At 37.9% G+C, this 22926-nt stretch overlaps 1 protein-coding gene across 1 annotated transcript in view; it reads left to right on the top strand.

The window, feature by feature from the left end:
• Positions 1-22926, top strand: part of dock10 (dedicator of cytokinesis 10) — a 175742-nt gene that overhangs the window by 114320 nt on the left and 38496 nt on the right. The window contains exons 29-44 of the mRNA XM_069896750.1: positions 1039-1122; positions 2042-2150; positions 3284-3462; positions 4287-4403; positions 4640-4754; positions 4972-5093; positions 6172-6289; positions 6601-6667; positions 7527-7574; positions 9410-9511; positions 11010-11122; positions 12708-12823; positions 13426-13563; positions 20131-20313; positions 20411-20521; positions 22388-22603. Of these exons, the coding sequence (XP_069752851.1) occupies positions 1039-1122; positions 2042-2150; positions 3284-3462; positions 4287-4403; positions 4640-4754; positions 4972-5093; positions 6172-6289; positions 6601-6667; positions 7527-7574; positions 9410-9511; positions 11010-11122; positions 12708-12823; positions 13426-13563; positions 20131-20313; positions 20411-20521; positions 22388-22603 (1938 nt within the window). The remainder of the gene's footprint in view (positions 1-1038; positions 1123-2041; positions 2151-3283; positions 3463-4286; positions 4404-4639; positions 4755-4971; positions 5094-6171; positions 6290-6600; positions 6668-7526; positions 7575-9409; positions 9512-11009; positions 11123-12707; positions 12824-13425; positions 13564-20130; positions 20314-20410; positions 20522-22387; positions 22604-22926) is intronic.

Below are 22926 nucleotides of genomic sequence, written 5' to 3'. Positions count from 1 at the left end.
TTTTTTTTAAATTACAGTGCACAAAAAATAAGGCAGTGTCTTTGGTTCATTGTGTGCGATAGAGCTACCAACTTTCCCACAATGTATAAATTATGTGCTATAGCGCTACAAATTTTCCCACCCTGTTTAAAAATTGCCACTATTGCTATTAATTGCTCGCACTTTCCCACAGTCCCTTATAAAGGTTTCTATAGGTCAGCTCAACAACAGGAGCTGAAGGGTTCATGCAGTGCTGTACATAAAGCTTAATTATACTAAAATTAGTCATGATTAATTTGTTCAATTATAATATCATAATACATTCGTCAGGATTTAGGGAAGGTCCACCATTGCTCGAAGCATCATGATGTCACCAGTAGAAGGTAGATCAGTCCTAACCCTGGGGATGGCTGCTTGCAAATGTGAGAGCATTCAGTGTCCCAGTTAGGATTGGCCAAGTGTGAAAAGCCAAACCCCCATTCCTAACCCAGGACACTAAATGTCTAATTTAGTGGGATGCAAGTGTGAAAGAGGCTTAAGGCTTTTTCAGTTAATTCAGCAGTGTGGCGAGAGACCCTGCCAGAGCAAAGGCCCTGCCATTTAGGACTATATTTTATTGCTATTTTAGCGCTTTGTGAAGAGTATTGTCTTGAACACAGAAGCATCATCTAATCATAAGCCATTCTCGTGTATGAAAAGAGTCAATGAGCCCTTCACTAGAAACTAATTTTTGAAGTAGTGGTCCTTCAGGTTTCCCATTGGAACTTACACATTCAAAGACTATAATCAAAGGAGATCGCACATTAAAGTTCATCTCTCACCTGACTTTGGCAGTGATGACCAGTTGGTGCAAGATTTGTGAATCTAATGAACCGCAAAAGCTTTAATGTTATAAAGATTGGAATATCACTTCTGCACAAGATTGTAGCAGACTTCCATGTAACTTCAATGTGTATTTTTCTGTGTTGGGGCCAATAACTTTGAGTTCAACAACATTGCAATCCTATTTCTTTATTGGTATTTGAAACAGTGAAGCTTATTCCTTTTTGAATGTTACAGCGATGTTTTACCTTCATGGACCGAGGATTTGTAATGAAGCTGATTGGTAGCTATATGAACATCTTCAACGCTGGAGATCATAAGGTAAATTGCTTTGTTGTCAAACTGGAAAATCTCAAACACAAGTTAGGTCATCAACCATCTTGGTGACATCTTGCTACCCTCTCCAAGAGTTATTGCTGAATTCGTGAATCATTGGTTTCTGGTTGAAAACTTCCATGAGTCTCAAAAACATGGTACATTCACTTTGCCCTCAAATTTGACACTTATGGCTTCAAGGAAAGTTGTGTGATCAGATCCACTGCTCGTTTTGCAATTCTAATATTTTTACTACCACACATGTTATTTCCTGCTACTAATTTTCCAAAGCAGTTATTTCTCTTGAAATACTTTAGTCCTTGCTTTATAATGCAGGTCCTTGACCTGAAACATGGCTAAGACCTTTCTCCAACAGATGCTGCTCGACCTGCTGAATTTCTCCAGCAGATAGTTTATTTGCTCCAGATTTCAGCTTCTGCAGTCCCTCTGCAATGCTGTTCAGTGAGAAATGTCAGGGTTTTTTCCCCACCCAGTAATAATGAAGGAAAAAAGTATCTATTTCAGAAGCTTGTGTGCAGCACATTCACCTGCTTCTTAACATCACAAAGTGTGGACACTAAGTGCTGGACATCTGAGGAAGCAATTCTGTGTGATCATTAATTTGTTCTATTTTGCTGAAAATGACTATAAGCACTTAAATCTGATCTCTCTCATTCACAGCTTAAGTACAAATGATATTTGGGAATATCAGTTATGAAACATACTGTGTGAAATATTGTCAGAACCATGAGAAGCACAAATTTGATTGTTTTGGTGGAATTCAAGCACTCGAAATGTTTAGAAGAGTGAAATTTTAAAAAATGGATAAGTACCTGTTAAGTCATTCACTGGTGAACATAAAAATAGGAAATCAAATTTGAAATGTCCAGAAGAAATGCCATGTTTAACACCTTTTTAATTCCAGACTCTTTATGAATACAAGTTTGACTTCCTGCATGAAATTTGCAACCACGAGCACTTCATTCCCCTCAACTTGCCGATACTATTTTTCAAGAATACATCTGGAAATGAAGGCAAGTTGACTTTTCTCTTCAGGGTCAGGCATGACAATGGAGGAAGGGGGAAGGCCTTTGAATTTTTTAGTTGAAATTTTCTCTTTGTCCACACAAGCAAATGTTCATTTTTGGAGGGGATCTCACAGAATTGCTTAAAAAAGTGAAGTTAATTAAGCATCTGTTCCTGGACCTTCATGGGAAAGCTTTTGTATCATTGCCAAGTGAATAAAAACATTCTATCTGCATCTCAGCACGGGAATTATGCAGCACTGAAGTACACGTAATTCAATGGATCCGTCAGGTCTTTGTCATATAACGCAAACAGCCCCATTCTCCTCTTCTTTCACCATAATCCTGTGAATGAATCTCCCTTATTCCTTTCCATTATCCTTTTGAAAATTTGATTAACATTTTTCCACCATTCTTGTAGGGACAGTTTATTACTATTGTCTACATAAAGAAAATTTCCTCACTCCTCCCTTCTCTATCCTCTGAACCTCTCCCTTACCCTATCTGAGCCTTGTGTGACCATACCAATATCAATGTGGTTCACACTTAAATACTATCAGATATGAATGTCACATAATTCGAGGGGAATTAGAAATTGACAATGGTTGTTGGTCTTCAAATAATGTTCACAAGTAAATAAAACAAGAAAATGTGGAATGATTGCAGTTGTAGGCCAAAGTACAAGAACAGGAATTTCACACCAGAACTGTATAAAACAACAGTTCAAGTACAATGGGAAATTCTGATCACCAGTCAAGTAATTTTATATGACCTATCATTTCCCTATTACTCAAATTTTTCACTCAAAATTACTATTCTTTTGTTGCAATGAAATAATTACTTTGCATGCCATTTTTCAACAATCCAGATTGGAAAATCTAATTCTGAGACAGAGGTGGAATTTCCACATACGGTTTCCTGGTTCCTGATTTCTTCTCACAGAAATCCATAGAATAGGTAAATAACTGGCAAGATAATGGGTGATTCCAGACCAATAGAAGGGCTGACATAAACTACACTGTGACGTAGGATATACAAACAACCTCTGGATCAATTTCATTCATTTGTCTATAAATTGTACTTAATATGATAGCAGTAAATATGCAATTGTTGTTGAAAGATGTATTATTATCTTTGAGTAGGCACACAGCCAGCGCATACCCTGACAAATGAATTTTGTCGAGATCATTTTCTTGTTGGCTTGTTGCTCCGGGAAGTTGCATTTGCACTCCAAGAAGACCAAGATATTAGACATATTGCAATTGCTGTCCTTAAAAATCTATTGGCCAAACATTCATTTGATGACAGATATTCAGGAAAAGTAAGTAACAAATCTATTTTTGGTACCTTGAAAGCATGGATTCTGCCACTTTATGACATTTTAGAAAAATGTTCAATAATTCAACTGCAGAATATCTGTAGTGTGGAAGTGAGTGTCAAATTAGCTATAGCTACGTGGCTATGATCCTTATCAATCTGCAACTCCCTCCCCATCCCCATTGCATTGTCTCCAACAATAAACGCTTATCGTGAGGCCTCAAAAAGCAGCAGCCATTTCCCAAATCAGCTCTGTTTCAGCCATAAGTAATAAAATTCACTGCTGTCTTCAGAGCCTTTAGTTGATTGAGGAAATATGGAATTTGAAGATCAAAGCCTCAGACCAGTACCTGGTGTACTGGATAGCAGTGATACCTGCCCTGCAATCTGTTCATGAGACTAGACTACCTGCAACAGGCATCTCAAAACCCTTAAATAATACCAAGGGTCTGGTCTGATTTTGCAAATTCTGAGCAGCTGGCTCAGTGGATACATTGCTTTGCAATCTATGAGCTGAAAAATTTAACAAAACTAATGGAAGGCTGAACAGGAAAATATTTAAATTCATTTTCTGTTTCTGGGTATCACTGCAAGCATTTTTGCCCTTGACAAGGTGGGAGTGAATTATCTTCTTGAATGGCTGCAACCTTTCTGATGGAGATATCCCCATAAAGTTGTATTGTAGGGAGTTCTGTTTGAAACGCAACCATGTCTGAGTTGCTCTTAAAACACTGAATATCTAATAACACTGAACACTAATAAGACAGACACTTGTATGCTACTTCATTCAAATATGTAATTTTGATTATTAATGGTGCTTCTATGCAGAGTCAACAGGAACTGCTGGCCACTTTGTACCTGCCATTGTATGGAATAATTCTCGACAACCTGCCACGAATTTTTATGAAGGACATGTTCCCATTCAATCTCAGTTCCTCTAATCCGGTCAGTGTTACGTGACAGCTACTGGAGTAATAATTGTTAACACATCTGTGACTCTATTGTAACAAATTTAAAAATTTGTTCTGCGTTTGCCTGCATTGGTGTATCATTCTGGAAATATTACTTTATTGGGCTGGTAATTAGCATTTTGTGAAAACTTGTGCATTTGTTATATCTAAATGCTTCTAACAGTGGTCATATCTAAAAACTATATTCAGTGTTTGTTTTCTAAATTGCAGGGCTCCAGGGATGACATGAGTACTGCTGGTGGATCACAGCATCAGTCAACACCAACTCGGAATACAATTTCATTGGAAAATTCCGTTTCTAAAGATGTTTTGAATTCAATAGCAGGTATGTAATAAATCCTCTTGAGCTTATATCTCCCTAACTAAATTTCCCATTCATCAGTATGTTAAGTGTGTTTTTAAAATTTGCACTTAATAGCTTAGGTGATGACTTTGAAAATTAGACTGGCAATGATAACAGACAATAATAAAAACATAATTTTTTTTAATGTATCAATATTTTTTCAGTTGAATGAAAGTAAAATTAATGACGCTATTTTTAGTTTTCTCATCTGTAGCTATTTCATCGGTGTCCCATGAAGACTCCAAAGGTTCACATGGTAGTTTGGATTCTACCTCTGGTACATGTGAGAAAACGAGTGAAAGACCTGATTCCTCTGAAAAGGTATCATTTTGAAGAAGTGCAATGCAGATTTTGCAAGAACCAAGTACAAGTAACTGAAGGAAAGAGAATCTTCTCTTCCTTCTCAACCTGGCTTTTGTCATTCCAGACCTATCACAGGTTGATCCTTAACTTTACTTATTTCAGTGTAATTAAGCATGGTCAATCAACGTCAGCGGACTTTATATTCTATGAATAAACTAAAATAGTTTATCCAATCATGTTATTTCAGATAAAGTCACATATAGATGCACTTCTAAAAAAACATTTTTTGGGATTTGTCACAAGCTGATGTAATTCATGTTGCTTTCCTGTCCGAGGTTAGGTACTTTTCTTTTGCCTTCAAAGCCTTTGTAAATACTGGCCATTACTGGTAAATAATAATAGCTTTTTTCGTCAGGTTTGTTGGTTCCCATCCGGTCACTCCTGTTAGATCTGTCTGGTCTCAGTTTAGTGGTTCTTCAGGCTTTCCCATCTATTGAATAGTCAATACAGGCTGGATTTGGTTCAGAATTCTGCAGAAATAAACTTTACGGCAATGGAAAGTGTGGGCTGTTTGAGAAACTCATAAATATCATACTCAACTTATCATCCATTACAATAAACACTGAGATTGGATCTACAGGCTTTTTAAAGCTATGTTTGTGGGTGACTACTTGGTGACTAAACTCTACCAAGAAGATCTGGAGAAATTTATTTAGTTCACTGGTATACTTGATTACCTTTAGATCCAGATTAATGCAGGACATAATTTATAATCAAATGATAGATGATTGTATCTTACAAGTAACTCTTAATATTTAAGCTTTGCAGACATGCTGAGTCATTTGCTCTGACCTTTATTTCACACTTCTGATGTATCATTTGCCTTTAGAAATTATAGAATGTGTTGAATTAACAGAAGCACAGAATGTATGTTGTGTGTGTGGTGAATATGTAAATGTGGCACAATTCAACTTGTTACTCTGGTAAAACATGTTCTTTCTTCCCTGTTGTAAAAGGAAAAGATGTCAATTAAAGGTCAATAGGAAAATAAATGCAGCTCAACCACACATTAGTAAAAGTGCTTTTAACTCTCCAGGCTTATTCAAGACCATTATCTTTGATTGGATCTGCTATTCGATTTGACAAATTAGATCAAGCTGAAATGAAAAGTCTACTCACATGTTTCATTCACATCATGAAAACTGTTTCAGTCGGTAAGGCTCAATTTCCTGACGTGATGTGCTAGACCTTCAGACAACTGGTTACTTCTGCTACTCAGCGATGAATTTATTTAATGCTGTAATTTCATTGTATTTAAATATGGGATTTTGTAATATTAAACAACAGGATTGTTAAATGCAATTTCTCCCTTTATTGCAATCACCTTGAATGATGACATAAAAGGAATAAGCAAATGGCTGTAAGAAAAAAAGTTTTACAATTGACCAAATTTCAGCCCTGAAATAATGAAAATTTAATTATGCATTTATATTTCATAGAAAAATACTATATATGATTCTTTCAGAAACTCTTAAAGCCTATTGGTCCAAATCGCCATATTCAGAAGTGACGGATTTCTTCAATATTTTGGAGTAAGTGGAAATTATTCAACAATCAGTTAATTTCAGTTACCTGATGAGCATGAAAGAACAGACTTGGTAAGGAATTGTAAACAGGGATTTGAGTGATATGTGTGAAGGATTGTTGCAAATATCTGCCATGCTGCAGCTTTGTGAAGTATTTAGATGTGAAATAATATGTTGTAATATTACAATTAAATGTATCTATCTGCTGTGTGTTTATAGATTAGTTGCAAATCATCGCACAGCATGTCAGTGATGATCCCTCTGCCAATACTGGTGATGTTAAAGAGAAGTTTTGGATCTTTTTCACAAGGAGAGAGAATCTCCTAGTGGCCGTTTACAGAATAACAGCATATCCAACTTCATTCTCACTTGAAATGAAGTGGAAACAGATGTGGTAATCATGGTTATAATTGAAGTCTGAGAAGTGACAAGTATATGAAATAAAAGCAATTAAATAAGATTAAAATCTAAAAATAAAAAATGTTTTATTGAATTCCATGGTTTGCATTTATATGCTTTAATAAGGATAAATTAATAAATTATTCTCATTTTAATTCTGCATAATATTAAATCAAATCAGTATCCATTTTTTTTAAAAAGTAATTCCTATTGTTATTAAGGGGAAATAACCAAATCTAAATCCTTTGCTGAAAATTCCAAACAGGGCTGTGAATTAAATGACATGGGGATGTGCACATCTGTTTGACTCTTCATCATCAAGTATGTGTCAAATTCTTGGCATAACTCTTGGCTTCCAGAATAAAAACACAAGGCCGAAGGCACAGGCAATTTTTTTTGATGGAGCAGGAGAATAGCACTAACTTGATCATTTCTGCTTCAAGCCCTTTTCTTTGTTTTCTTTCAGAGTTTGTATTCAACATTTCAAATTTCTAGGAAAGAGGCAGGTGGCAAGGTAATGAAATGTACAATGCTGTGAGTGTGCAGACCAACACTTGGATTTGTATTGCTGCTTTAATTTAATGTGTCCCCATATGGTTTACAATGGAACTTACAAACGAAAATTGTTTTGGAGTCAAATGAGATAATTGGGCGGGTGATCAAAAGCTCAGTCAACATCTTTTTTTTACATATAAGAGCAGATTAGAGGAGATGGAGTGGAAATGTGGAGCTTTGGGCTTCAACTGACATTGATCAGATGCAATAGAGCAAAACAAATGATTCATTTATCTCGTGCTCTTCATGACTTCATGGTCAACTATCCTTTAAATTGGGGTTAAATCACCCTTTAATGTACTCTTCCAAATACTGTTTGAATTTGTAAATTATCTTCAATTGCATATTTTTCAGTTCTTGACATGATTAAAAATAGGCACTAGGCTGTAGAAATAAAATTTGAATCAGGTTAACAATATTATTGCAGCATATGTTAATAAGGATTATTAGAACTAGTGAAACAGTCATTATTGATGAGAGAAACTTTGTGTTATTGGAAGTAAGGAAAGTAGGTACAAAGGGCAAGATCCCAAAAGGCAATAGCTTACATAGACAGATGGTTAAGAAAGCATATTATTAGCTTGGAAGTTATGGTGCAATAGTTTCAAACATTAGGTAGGCTACAGCAGGAGTACTTTGTGCAGTTCTGGTTGCCATGCTATAGGAGGCGCTATAGGAGGATGTGTTTCTACTGGCAGTGGTACAGAAGAGATTGACATGGAATGTTTAGCAGTGAAGGAAGGCTGGATTTATTTTCCTTGGAGCAGAACAAACTGAAAGAAAACTGATTGATGGGCATTGATAAAGTAGATGACAAGGAAATTTTCCACTTGTGGAGGTGCTCCTAACTTGAGGGCAGATGTCAAAGATAAAAGGTTGGAAATTTGGAGGGGATTTGATAAAAATATTTTTATTCCTGAGGAAGTTAAAATCTGGAGCTTACTTGCTGCGGAGGTGGGGGCAGATACCCGGACAACATTTAAACTGTACTTGCATGAGTACCTGAAATCTAGTGAGATAGATGGTCATTGGTTGGGTACAGGAAACTGGGGCAAGTACTTGATGAACATAATGAGCCAAAGGACCTATTTCTGTATTGTATGAATTGATGGCTATGATTCTGACTCCAGGAGGATTAGCAGATATCTAAAATTAAAAGAACAGAATTTCAGACAGTTGTGGCATAAGAGGTCAAGGCTTTTCAGAATGGGTGACTGGTTGGTTCTGACAGTGAACTAAACCAACTGCACAGCAGGTGTGTAAAGTATGAACCTTGATGTTGAGAGAATAATATTTTCAAGTGTTGTATTTCTACATATGTGGTGACAGACACCTTGCAAAATCTTTTTGGCTGTTTTATTAGAAATTTTGTATAATGGTGTTGCATCCTATAGCTATTTTTTTCTTAGAGGTCTACAAGATTATGAGAGGCATAGAAGAGCCAGTGCCTTTTTCCCAGGGCAGTAATAGCACGTCAGAGGGCATATGTACAAAATGAAGCTTAGGGGAGACATCAGGGGTAAGTTTTTTACACAGAGACTGGTGGCCACCTGGAATGCCTTGCCAGGAATGGTGGTGGAGGCTGAAACATTAGGTGCATTTAACTGACCTTTGGACATCCAAATAGATAGAAGAAAAATAGAGGGTTACAGGATAGGGAAGGTTTTGTATTTTTTAAAGAAATATACAATGTCATGGGCCAAAGGGCTGTAGTGTTCTATGTTCTCTCGTATTGTCTCCATGTTCTGTTCTTGTTATGCACAACCTTGATCTCATTGTGCTTCATTTAATCAGGAAGTTAGCTGCTGCGGCCAAACTTGCTCAAGCCAGCCAGAGTAATGGAACTCTTAAAGGATCTAATCCTACTCATCAAAGTTCTGGTCTTCTCTCTCAATGGTAATTCCTACCTTAGTTTATTGTAATAATTCCTGATGAAATCATTAGTTGTTATAATCAATTGACCATGACCATGACACACAAAGATCAGCATGTACAGAGCCATTGTCATACCCATGCTCCTGTTCGGCTCCGAATCATGGGTCCACTACTGGCATCACCTATGGCTCCTAGAATGCTTCCATCAGCACTGTCTCCACTCCATCCTCAACATTCATTGGAATGACTTCATCACCAACATCGTACTCGAGCTGGCAGAGTTCGCAAGCATCGAATCCATGCTGCTGAAGACCCAACTTCACTGGGTAGGTCACGTCTCCAGAATGGAGGACCATCGCCTTCCCAAGATCATGTTCTATGGCGAGCTCTCCACTGGCCACTGAGACAGAGGTGCACCAAAGACTGCTTAAAGAATTCTCTTGGTGCCTGCCACATTGACCACCGCCAGTGGGCTGATATCGCCTCCAACCATGCATCTTGGCGCCTCACAGTTCGGCGGGCAGCAACCTCCTTTGAAGAAGACTGCAGAGCCCACCTCACTGACAAAAGAAAAAGGAGGAAAAACCCAACACCCAACCCTAACCAACCAATTTTCCCTTGCAACCGTGCCTGCCTGTCCCGCATCGGACTTGTCAGTCACCAACGAGCCTGCAGCAGACATGGACATACCCCTCCATAAATCTTCATCCGCGAAGCCAAGCCAAAGAAGAATAATCAATTGAGCTGGCCTCATTGGAGTGAACTGGAAGTGATTGTAAAATTTTGTCACCGGAAACAAACTTGTGTAGCATATATCTTGCTGGAAAACGATCCTGACCTACTTATAGCTATTTTGCTTTATAATCAAAGCACCTTGCTTTCACATTTTAAATTCATTTGAAATGTTTGCATATATTTTAAACCCTTCATCTGCAGTGTCTATAACAAGTCTTTAATCTGAAGAAAACACATGTATTCCCAAAATATTAGAGTATTGTGTGTGGTTATGATCACCATACTACGTGATCCAGGTTATTGCTTGGATTGGAGGAATTTAGTTATGGGATGACAAATAGTTTTTCCAATGGCAAGGGTCTCAAAAACAAGTAGGTACAGTTTTTTTGGAGATTTAAATGGGATCTTAGGGGTAAGTTCTTTTACACAGAGAGTGGATGATAACTGGAGCATATTTTCAGAGAAGATGGCGGAATCAGATACAATAAACTCCTTTCAGCGGCCCTTAGACAGATACTTAAATAGACACGGCATAGAAGACGACTGCTCCAATACAAACAATTAGGATGAGTGAAGATGGGTAACAAGTTCGGCATGGATGTCATGGGTTGAAGGCTAGTTTCTGTGCTCTACAGCTCTATGACTATTGCTCTATTAATTTTAACATCTTAGTGCAATAAAGTTTAACTTATTTCAAATAAGAAAAATAACATGATGGCAAATGTTGGTATTTATTGAAAAAAAAACTCAAGTTCAACTTTGATAATCTCTTTTCATTTCCCAGGATGCATTCAGGTCATGATGGCCACAGGCATGGAAGGTCCCAGACCATGCCTATAATCCGTGGAAAAAATGCTCTGTCACATCCAAAGTTATTGCAGTTGATGGATGCCTCCAGTACGTAATTAAAAAAACTCTAGTTTATTTATTTCTGTGAAATACTGTCTTTTATGCCAAGTTTTAAAAAAATGCAAATTATGTATGAATAATAAAAACCAAAAATGGTGAAATAGGTCAGGCAGGTGGAAAGAAAAACAGAGTTAATATTTCAAATTATTTAACCTTCCATTCTTCATGGAAGATGAACCACATTTCTCTTTCCACAGATTCAACCTGGCCTGATTATTCAGTTTTATCTCCAAGTTCTAACATCTATAGTTTAACACTATGTTGTCTTTGTATATATTTTACTTTAGAGTACCAAATAATGACCGTCACTTCACAAATAACTCAATACTCACAACATTTATGAAATATCTGGTCAAGAACTTGAATGGCCAAATCATAGTAGGTATTGGGCTTGAAAATTAGTTGAGAAAAGATAGATACTTTAACAAGGTGGGATAAAAGGCCTGTGCTCTGTGTCAGATGACCGTGACTTTAAATGAGGATAAAATTTTGGCAATATTGTGAAGATGTCAATAGGCATAGCTAAATAAGCAGGTGTTTTAGATTAGAGAGAAAGTCCTAAAATCTGAACTGCTTGGGAATTGGCTCGGTCTGGATTTTCAGATTTTTCTGAATTCTCGAGCAGTATTTAAAAAATTCAAATTTAAGCAGAATAAAGATGAGGAGGTAAATTTTAATCATTTATTCATTAGCAAATAAAACATGCTTCATTTATCAAAACTAGCAGTTTTCATGAAACTTGACAAACATTTTTTTACTACAAAAAAATGTGTAATGCTTGAAATTATGTTTAAAAATGAACATTATAAATGAAAAATACAGCAGATAAATGAATGTTTTTGTGTTAAAGATGACATACATTAAGCATGGTTGCTGGCTTGTTGCCGCTGTGCACCTGTGGCACTTATGCAAGCACACACACAAAAACCCTCTAAATTTTAAAAGTTTGAGAATCCAGATTCTCAGGTGGTCTGGATTTCTGGCATCTGGATTTTTACTGTATTACTGTAAACGAGACCATGCATTTTGTAGACCAGTATATGGTTGCAGTTCTATCCTAATACTGGGCTAGGATTATCCTGGGGAATGAAAAGCAAACACAAGCAAAAAATTATGGAAGTTTGTATGTGAGATTTGAACCTCAAAATGATGCAAAATTGATATGGTCTTTCAAGTGGAATTACAATTGAAATAGTCTCCCCAAGTAAGTAGCTGAGAAAGTTTGATTTGTCTCTTGTTTGCATTTATCATATTATGTCCGTGATTAAAAGTTAATGCTTTGTTTTGTAATGTATATGAGCTGAAGTATGTCATTCCCATCGCGGGAATGTTCCATCAGGCTCTGAACAGCACTTTAAGCATTGACCAGAAAACGTGGACTGTGATTTATTTTGAATTTGATGTTTTATTATGCAAGTGGCTCTGTGAGCCAATGTTCCCAGTTCACTCTTGCTGGGGAGGACACGTTTTCAGAATTAGTCCAATAAATTACTTTAAGAATTTACACACATCATAAAAAAAATACTGACTTTGCATCCACACAATAATTACCTTTGATCTTCTATTTATTTAGATGGTGCTCCAACTGAGACAGATACCATGCATCTAATAGATGTGGAAGCAAATATTGCAACAGAAGTCTCCATCACAGTGCTTGAAATTATCTGTCTTTTCACTCAGAACTATCAGGTATTGATGACATGTTGATGCCCTACAGATGCTTTGAAAATATATACTTAAGAAAGTTCATGTTTATATGGATCTACAGCCTTTAATTATATATTGCACATGATATATGTTTTCCTCTTAAATGAAAATTATTTCAAGCTAAAGATATGGCAAATTGTGTTTCATGAGAGGAGCAAGAATAGGGCATCTGGCTTGTCTAACATGCTCTTTATTTGATAAGATCTGGCCATGGACCCGTAACTCTTAATTCCCCTATTTTTTTTTTCAAAAATCAATCTATCTTAAGTGCATTCTATGAGGCAGTCTCTACTGCTTCCTTGGGTAGATGGTTCCAGAGATTCACCACTCTCTCAGAGAAGCAGTTCCTCCTTCCTCGTCTCTGTCTGAAATTTAGTCACCTGAAACTTGAGGCTCTGTCCCCTCATTTTAGTCTCGCTTGCAAGTGGAAGAAACCTCCCTGTTTTTATCTTCTCTTTTCCTTTCATAAGAGTGTCCAATCTGCTCAAGTATTACTGATATCGGTAGACAATCTGATTTATAGTCTAGAGAACTATGCATTTTCCATTAACACACACCAATTAGTCTCTGATCTTACTTTACAGAGGCAACTGGAGCAGGACGATGGACAGAATTCCATGATGAAAAAAGTCTTTGACACTTATTTACTCTTCCTCCAAGTCAATCAGTCGGTGGTTGCTTTGAAACATGTATTTGGAGCTCTCCGTTTATTTGTTGATAAGGTGCAGAGACATTATGATGATACCAGAGTATTCACACAATACTATATGAATCTGATGGAGAAATATCACACATTTATCATAAATTTTAATTTCACAGTACTTGAGAATAAATGTAATAGTGAGCAGAAATTTGCTCAGAAATGGCTGCAGTTTCATGCAAATTGGATAACAATTAAACGTCAGCAGGCTTAGGGCTCCCATAGATACATGCTGGCAGCTCCTCACTGGTGCTTCCTTGACTGATCTCCAACAGTGGTTGACTCATGGAGTTTAGCAACATTTGCTGCAGTTTCCCCATGCTTCCTCAAAGATACAGCCTACTGAACCAGTGCCAGGTTAGCCTTGGGGCTCGAACAAGGCCACACAATTGAATCTGAAGGACCAGCTATAAAGGGACTAGATAATTTAAAGGACATTGATACTTTGGTGCTGATGATCAGTTTATTTTTCCGTAAATGGTTATATGGTTATGGTTAAATGTTTCTGAATTTTGGGAAATTGCAGAGTGCTTTAAAGCCTGTCTTAACAGTTAATACTGCATTGTATGCTTTAGAACTTTTCTTCTGGGGTTCTGTTGTTTCAGACATGATAGAGCAGTAGGGATGAAAGGAAGAGGAGTGGCAAGCATTGTCAGGGAAAATATCACAGGTGTGCTCAGACAGGACAGACCAGAGGGCTCAACTACTGAGACTAGATGTGTTGAGCTGAGGAATGGGAAAGGAATAACCACGTTAATGGATTTGAATTTTTGACCACCCACTAGTCAGCAAGAATTGGAGAAGTAAATCTGCAGGGAGATGGCAGACAGCTACAGGAAACAAAGTTGTGATAGGTGATTTTAACTTTCTACATATTGTCTGGGACTCCCATACTGTAAAAGGGGTGAATGGCTTAGAGTTTGTCAATTGTGTTTAGGAACATTTTGTAAATTAATATATCGAGATGCCAAATAGAGAGTGCAATACTGGATCTCCTATGAGGGAACGAGACAGGACAGGTGACAAGAGTATGTGCAGGGAAACATTTTGGATTCAGTAATCATAATGCTATTAGTTTCAAAATAATTCTGGGTAAAGATAGGTCTGGTCCTCAGGTTGAGATTCTAAATTGGAGAAGAAATGAGAAAGGAACCAGAAAGTGCGGATTGGATATTTTCTGGCAACATGTGCTCAGTAAGTCTTCAAAGGTGACATTTTGAGAGAACAAGTTTGTATGACCCTGTAAGAATTTAAAGCAAAATTAAAAGGGACCTTGGTTTTTGAGGGACATTGGGGATCTGGTAAAGAAGAAGAGAGAGGTGTATGGAGGTACAGAAAATGAACAAATTAGGTATTTGAGGAATATAACAATGCTGGAAAAAAGATTAAGAGGGAAATCAGGAAGGCTAAAAGAAGACATGAGGTTGCTTTGGCAGACAAGGTGAAGGAAAATGCTAAGGTTTCTATAGTTATATGATAGTAAGGGACAAAATTGGTCCTCTTGAAGATCAGAGTAATTGGCCAAGTATGGAGCCAGAAGAGATGGGGGAGATCTTAAATGGGTTTTTTGCATCTGTATTTTCTCAGTAAACTGGCACAGTCTAAGGATGTGAAAACAGTAAGCTCATAGAACATGTACAGATTAAAGAGGAGGAAGTATAAATCCCCAGGGCCTGACAAGGTATTCCCTTGGAACTTGAGGGATGCTCATGCAGAAATTGCAGGGTCCCTGGCAGATAGATTTTAAAAGTCATTCACCACAGGTGAGATGCCAGAGGATTGAAGGGCTTCTCACATTATTTAAAAAAGGCTCCAAAAATATTCCAGGAAATTATACGCCGATGAGCCTGATGTCAGTAGTAGGTACGTATTGGAAGGTGTTCTCAGAGATCAAATATACAAATATTTGAATAGCCACTGACTGATTAGGGATATCAACGTGGCCTTGGGGAGTGATAGGTCACACTTAACAAATAGTGTAGAATTTTTCAAGAAGGTTACCAGAAAGGCTGCGAACATTATCTACATGGACTTCAGTAAGGCCTTTGACAAGGTCCCACATGGGAGGTTTGTCAGGGGCATTCAATCATTTGGTATTCATGGTGAGGTAGTGAACTGGATTCGATAGTAGCTTTATGAGCGAAGCCAGCAAGTGGTAGTGGATGATTTCCTCTCTGACTGGAGGCCTGTGACTCATGGTGTGCCTCAAGAATCGGTACTGGGTCCATTATTATTTGTCATTTATCATTTATCTAGATGATAACATGATCAAATCAATCAGTAAGTTTGGAGATGACACAAAGATTGGAAGGCAGTGGACAGTGAGGAAGGCTTTCAAAGCTTGTAGGGGGATCTAGACCAGCTGGAGAAATGAGTTGCAAAATGGAGATAGAATTTAATGCAGATGAGTGGGAGAAGTTGCATTTTAAAGGACATACCAAAGTAGAACATACATGATAAATGGTAGGTTAATGAGAAGTGTGGTAGAACAAAGGGATCTGGGAATACAGATACATAATTCCCTGAAAGGGGCATCACAGGTTGATAGGGTCATAAAGAGAGCTTTTGGCACATTGGTCTTCATAAATCAAAGTATTGAGTATAGGAGTTGGTATGTTATGGTAAGGTTGTACAAGACATTGGTGAAGTCAGATTTGGAATATTATGTGCAGTTTGATCATCCAACAACAGGAAAGAACCATAGAACATTACAGCATAGAAACAGACCTCTTCATCCCTTCTAGTCCATGCTGAACCATCTGTTTTTGCCTAGTCCCACCGACATGCACCCAGTTCATAGCCCTCCATACCTCTCCCATCCACGTCCAAATTCTTCATAAATGTTAAAATTTACCACTTCAGCTGGCAGCTCAGTCCACACTCCCATCATGGTCTGTGCGAAGATGTTCCTCCTCATGTTCCCCCTAAACTTGGCCCCTTTCACTCTTAACCCATGTCCTCTGGTTTGTATCTCACCTACCCTCAGTGGAAAAAGCCTATCTACATTTATTCTGTCTATCCCCCTCATATTTTTAAATACCTCAATCAAATCTCCCCTCATTTTCTACACTCCAGGGAATAAAGTCCTAACCTGCAACTCAATTCCTGACGTCCAAGCAACATCCTAGTAAATCTTTTCTGCACTCTTTCTATCTTATTGATATCTTTCTTGTAGGTAGGTGATGAAAACTGCACACAATACTCCAAATTTGGCCTTATACAATGTCTTATACAACTTTACCATAACATCCATCTCCGATACTCAATACTTTGATTTATGAAGGCCAAATCCCAAAAGCTCTCTTTACAACCCTATTTACCTGGGTTGCCACTTTCAGGGAATTATTTATCTGTATTCCCAAATCTCTCTGTTCTACCGCACTCCTCAGTGCCCTACCATTTACTGTGTATGTCCTTTCTTGGTTTTTATTTCCAAAATGTAACAACTCACACTTGTTTGCATTAACTTCCATCTGCCATTTTTCAGTCCATTTTTCCAGTTGGTCCAGATCCCTCTACAAGCTTTGATAGCCTTCTTTGCTGTCCACAATCTTAGTGTCATCTGCAAATTTACTGATCCATTTTACCACATTATCATCCAGATTGTTGATATAGATGACAAACAACAATGGTCCCAGCACTGATCCCTGAGGCACAACACTAATCACAGGCCTCCAATCTGAGAAGCAATCATCCACCACTACTCTCTGGCTTCTCCCGTCCAGTCATTGTCGAATCCAGTTCAATACTTCACCATGAATACCTAGTGTCTGAACCTTCCTGACTAACCTTCCATGCGGGACCTGTCAAAAGCCTTGTCAAAGTCCATGTAGATAACATTCACAGCCTTTTCTTTGTCAACTTTCCTGATAACCTCCTCAAAAAACACTTCAAGATTGGTAAACACAACCTGTCATGCACAAAGCTATGTTGACTATCCCTAATCAGTTTCTGGCTATCCAAATAATTGTATCTCCAATCTCTTTTAGCACCTTTCAATAATTGACCTACTACTGATGTCAGGTTCATTGGCCTATAATTTCCAGGGTTATTTTTAGAAGCTTTTTTAAACAACAGAACAATGCGAGTTACCCTCCAATCTTCCGGCATCACACCCATGGCTAAGGGCATTTTAAATATTTCTGCCAGAACTCCTCCAATTTCTATACTAGCTTTCCTCAAGGTCCAAGGGAATATCTTGTCAATCCCTGGGGATTTATCCACCCTCATTTGGTTTAAGACAACAAGTACTTATTCCTCTTTAATCTGTATAGATTCCATGACCTCACTGCTCATTTTTCTTACATTCCCGAAACTGTGTCCATTTCCTGAGTGAATATTGATGGGGGGGAAAAAACATTTAAAATCTCCCCCATCACATTGGCTCCATGCAAAGATGACAACTCTGATCTTAAAGGGGAGCAATTTTGTCCCTTGCTTTAACACGTCTGTAGAAACCATCAGGATTTCCTTTCACATGACTATTAAGCCGTTTATAATACAACCTTCATGAGTGTGATCATACCTTTCCCATTTCTCAGCTCCATCCATATAATCTCAATAGACAAGCCCTCTGGTCTGTCCTGCCTGAGCACAGCTGTTTTCCCTGACAAGCAATGCCACTCCTCCCCCTTTCATCCCCACTGTTCTATCGCATCTAAAGCAACAGATGCCTGGAACCTTGAGCTGTCAGTCCTGTCCCTGCTGCAACCAAGTTTCACTAATGACCATATGCCAATCTACACTCTAAACTCATTTACCTTTCCTACAATACTCCTTGCATTGAAATAGATGCAGCTAAGAAAATTTCCACCATGTACAACCCTTTGACTTCTAATGGTGCATGCAATTTTCACATCTTTTCCCTAACTTTTCTGGAACTATGGTTCCCACCCCTGCAAATCTATTTAAACCCACCAGAGCAGCATTAGAAAATGCAAAACATCTCATCGGAACAGGTCCCACCTTCCCTGGAAGAGGGCCCAGTGATCCAGAAACCTGAAGCACCCCTCCCCCCTCCCTTGCACCATGTCTTTAGCTGCGTGTTAAACTGAATTATTCTCCTATTTCTAACCTCAATAGCATGTGCCATGGGTAGCAATCCTGAGATCACAACCCTATCAATAAAATTGAAAGAGTGCAGAAAAGATTTACTGGGATCTTGTCAAGACTTGAGGAACTGAGTTATAGGGAAAGGTTAACAGGTTAGGACTTTATTCCCTGGAGCATAAAAGAATGAGGGGTGATTTGATAGAGGCGTACAAGATTATGATGGGTATAGAGAGAGTAAATGCAAGTAAGCTTTTTTCACAGAGGGTAGATGAGCTATAAATCAGAGGATGTAGGAAAAGGATAAGTTTAGGTGGTATTTTTTCATACAGAGAGTGGTGAGAGTGAGCTACAAGCTGAAGAGGTGAATGCGGGCTCAATTTTAACATTTAATTCAAATTTGGACAGGTTTCTGGATGGGAGGGATATGAAATGGGTGCAAATTAGTGGAACTAGGCAGAATAATAATTTGGCACAGACTTGAAAGGCCTGTTTTTCTGTAATTGTAATTGTTCTATAGTTATATGGTCCTGAAATTAGGTTCCCTGGTAGATACAGTCTGATACAGAGTTCCATGCATGGACATTACTGTATCTCACATAAAGACTTTACAAGGGAACAAATTTCTGCCTTGTAATCAATGAGCAAATACTTTTCAAATAGCTAAAGGAATAGAAAATAACCATGAAAGGCAGGCTGGAGGACAAGATGAAGACAATAGACTGACATTAATAGTATGGAAAATGCATAAAAGTGGTTGCAGGTATGCAAACACGCCTGTATTGTGTGCAATTGTTATGCCTGTTGTTCTTTTCTTTTGTAATGTTTGTTAATGTGAGGTTTCTTTCAATTTTGATTAAATCCTTTATACTTAGAATAATGTTCTAGCATCTCATTTTTAGCAAATGTAGAGCAATTTCATACTTCCTAAGTTTAATGTGTTCCTGAATTTGATGTATGATAGAATTCCTTTTAGGACCCTTTATAAGAAATAGACCAGAGAGGTTCTCAAGCCTGCCTGCTTCCGCAAGAATATGGCTGATTCTACACCTCAAAACCACTCTCTTGTCCAATTCCCTTAAAATTCAACATCTATTTTATTCAACCATGAATTCACTCAGTTGCTGCACATCTGAATTCCTCCGAAGTTGAGAATTTCAATGTGGTGTGTAATGAAATGTATTTTCCTCTCAATTCACAATGGTTAAACTTTTATCCTAAGTGTTTACCCCTTTGATTTGGTCTACAAAGCTAAAAGAAATGGTCTTTAACCATCCATGAATCTTCCAAAATGGGTCACCGATTTATTTCAATATTAGGATCATTATAAATAAATAATTGGCTTCATTACAAAAATGGTTATAATAATAATTGTTTTGTTTCCTCTCTTTCATGAATGAATTTTTTTAATGGAAAAGAATTTTTTTAATGGAAAACAAGAAATGTCAATTCAAATTTTTGTAGTTCATAATCATTTTGTATTGAATATATGTGATATTATTGATTGTTGTAATAGTAAGTAATTTCCTCTTCTTCTCAGTTTCCTTCAGCTTTCTTCCAAGGCCGAGCAGAACTTTGTGGCACCTTTTGCTATGAAATCCTAAAATGCTGTAACCACAGGTCAAGTTCAACCCAAAGTGAGGCTTGTGCCTTGCTTTATCTTTTCATGCGGAAGAACTTTGAGTTTACAAAAGGAAAATCAATAGTCAGATCACATTTACAGGTTAGTGATACTGCTCTCAATTTATAAATGAAGCTGAACATTTTTGTCTTCTTCACAAATTCAAAGTGCAGTAATTGTTATCTTATCTCCTTTGCAGCTTATCAAAGCAGTTAGTCAACTGATAGCAGATGTAGGAATGGGAGGCACTCGATTCCAGCACTCACTCGCAATAATTAACAATTTTGCAAATGGAGATAAGCCTATGAAAGTAAGAACATTTTCATAAAACAATTATAAATTCTGCTTTCAATTATATTTAATGTTTATACTCTCTAGGTACGTGGAATCAATGTAAGGGACAAACATGTGTAGAGGGGACTATGCTTCATATACTCTTAAGATTACTGCAGTTTATAACTAGAGATGAAATTCTGATAATGCCTTGTATGCTTTGGAATTAAATACCTATTGCTCTTTGATTCCAAAACACTCACAATTGTCTCAGGACAGAACAGTTAATGCCATCAAGTTTCCATAAGTGGAAAGCCTGAGCTTGAAAGTCTCATGGAGTTGAGTGGTTAATTGCCAACATGTGGTAATTCTCCAACATATGATGCTGGGGAATCTTCCTGCTGAACCTGCTCCAGGAAAGATCTACAGCAGGAACTGCTACTTCATTCATTTTTGTGGTGTGAAATGGCTTTGGGAAGCTAGCTCACAAAAAAGACAGCAGATGCTATAACTTGGAGCAAAAATCTAGAGGAACTCAGCGGGTCAAACAGCATCTGTCGAGGCAAAGGGAGAGTTGATGTTTCAGTTCATGACCTTGCATAAAGACAGTTTTAATGCAGGGTTTTAACATGAAAAGTCCATCTCTCTTTGTGATAGTACAGATCTATCACCAATGTATATAGTGTATATAGTTACTGTATCCAAACTGTGCTTACAGCGATTGACTGAGAGCTAAGCCACGCCTACTGTCTTGGCCTTAAAGGGTTGTGTCCCTAGCCAGGTCAGATCATTCCGGACTGGTCGGCCACCTGTGAAGAGCTCCTGTCTTTTGCTAATAAAAGCCTTGGTTTGGATCAACAAGCCTTTGGTTCTTTCGCCGAGCTCTACACTCTTTTATCTCCTCAGATCTTTTTTGACCTGCTGAGTTCTTCCAGCTGCTTGTTTTTATTTTGGCAATAAACTCACTTAGCTTCCTTAACTCCTGGATTGTGTAAAATATGCATTTGCCTTTCATTTCATTTGCAACATTCAGTTTATTTTTTTTAATTATTTGATCAATACATCAACAATTTTTGAATGAGTCTAAATGCTAGGGAGGTTCAGAAGCAATCTAGTTTTTGACTTTGTATTTTGTATATGGAGTTTGTTCTGCCATTCCCTCTCCTCAGTAATAATATTGTGTTATGTAAGGCTCAACACCACACAAGACATTGTCATTTATGATAGGAAAATCACAAGCTTATGTTGGCTTTTCTGCCACATCCATGATTTGTGTTTACCACTGATCAGCAGTCATGCTGGATTGCACAGCAGCAAACTTGGGCAGTTGGCTGGTGACAGGAAATTTAGTCTCAATATATTTTTTGATCAGAATATATTTAACTCTTTTCCTCCAAAGTTCTTGGGCCTACATAATTTTATTTTTTTTAAAATGTAGACATACACAATGGTAACAGGGCATTTGGCCCATGAGTTTGTGCCAATCATTTTACACCCCATTAACCTACACCCCCAGTACATTTTGAAGGGTGGGAGGAAACCAGAGTTGCCAGAGAAAACCCATGCGGACACGGGGAGAACATACAAACTCCTTACAGATGGTGCAGGAATTGAATCCTGGTCTGGTCCCGATCATTGGTGCCGTAAAGGCGTTGAGCTAACCACTACGCCAATTGCTCAATTGACAGATTATGTATTATTATTTAAGCGCTTGCTTGAATTCAAAGTTTGTTTAACATTTAGGGATTTTAGAACAAATGTTTGAGCATTGTTAGTGATGCAGTAAATCAGCAGTTAGATCAATGATATGTTCAAGGCATCATTTGGCCCAATCAGAATATGTTATGAGTGATTAAATGTGATAGATGTTTTGAGTAATTTTCATTTGCTTCAAATCCTGTAGAATACTCTATTTCCTGTGGAAGTTAAAGACTTGACTAAGCGAATAAGGACGGTGTTAATGGCCACAGCCCAGATGAAAGAGCACGAGAAGGATCCAGAAATGCTTATTGACCTCCAATACAGCCTGGCAAACTCATATGCCAGTACTCCTGAACTGCGAATGACTTGGCTTGAGAGCATGGCAAAGATTCATATCCGTAATGGAGATGTATCAGAGGTGACACAGGATATTGCAGATTCTGGAACCTAGAGCAACAAACAATCTTCTGGCAGAAATCAACAGGTCAAGCAAGCAGCATCTGTTGAGAGGCAAAGGAGTTGTCCATATTTCTACTCAAGTCCCAGCATCAAGACTAGAAAGGGAAGATGGCCAGGATAAAGAGGGGAGGGGAAGGGGTGAAACGGACCAGTCAATGATTGGGCGTCAAAGATAGGAAGGGTAAAGGATGATGGGCAGGTGGTTCCCCCAATGACCCCTGTTTCCTGCCTCTTTCTCTCCTCTTTACACTGGCTATCTTTCTTCTCAGTACTGATGTAGGG

Source organism: Narcine bancroftii, chromosome 9 (assembly GCF_036971445.1).
Source record: "Narcine bancroftii isolate sNarBan1 chromosome 9, sNarBan1.hap1, whole genome shotgun sequence".
In the NCBI taxonomy this organism is placed as follows: domain Eukaryota; kingdom Metazoa; phylum Chordata; class Chondrichthyes; order Torpediniformes; family Narcinidae; genus Narcine; species Narcine bancroftii.
The sequence above is the reverse complement of the archived record's forward strand: the minus strand, read 5'-3'. Positions and strand labels throughout refer to the sequence as shown.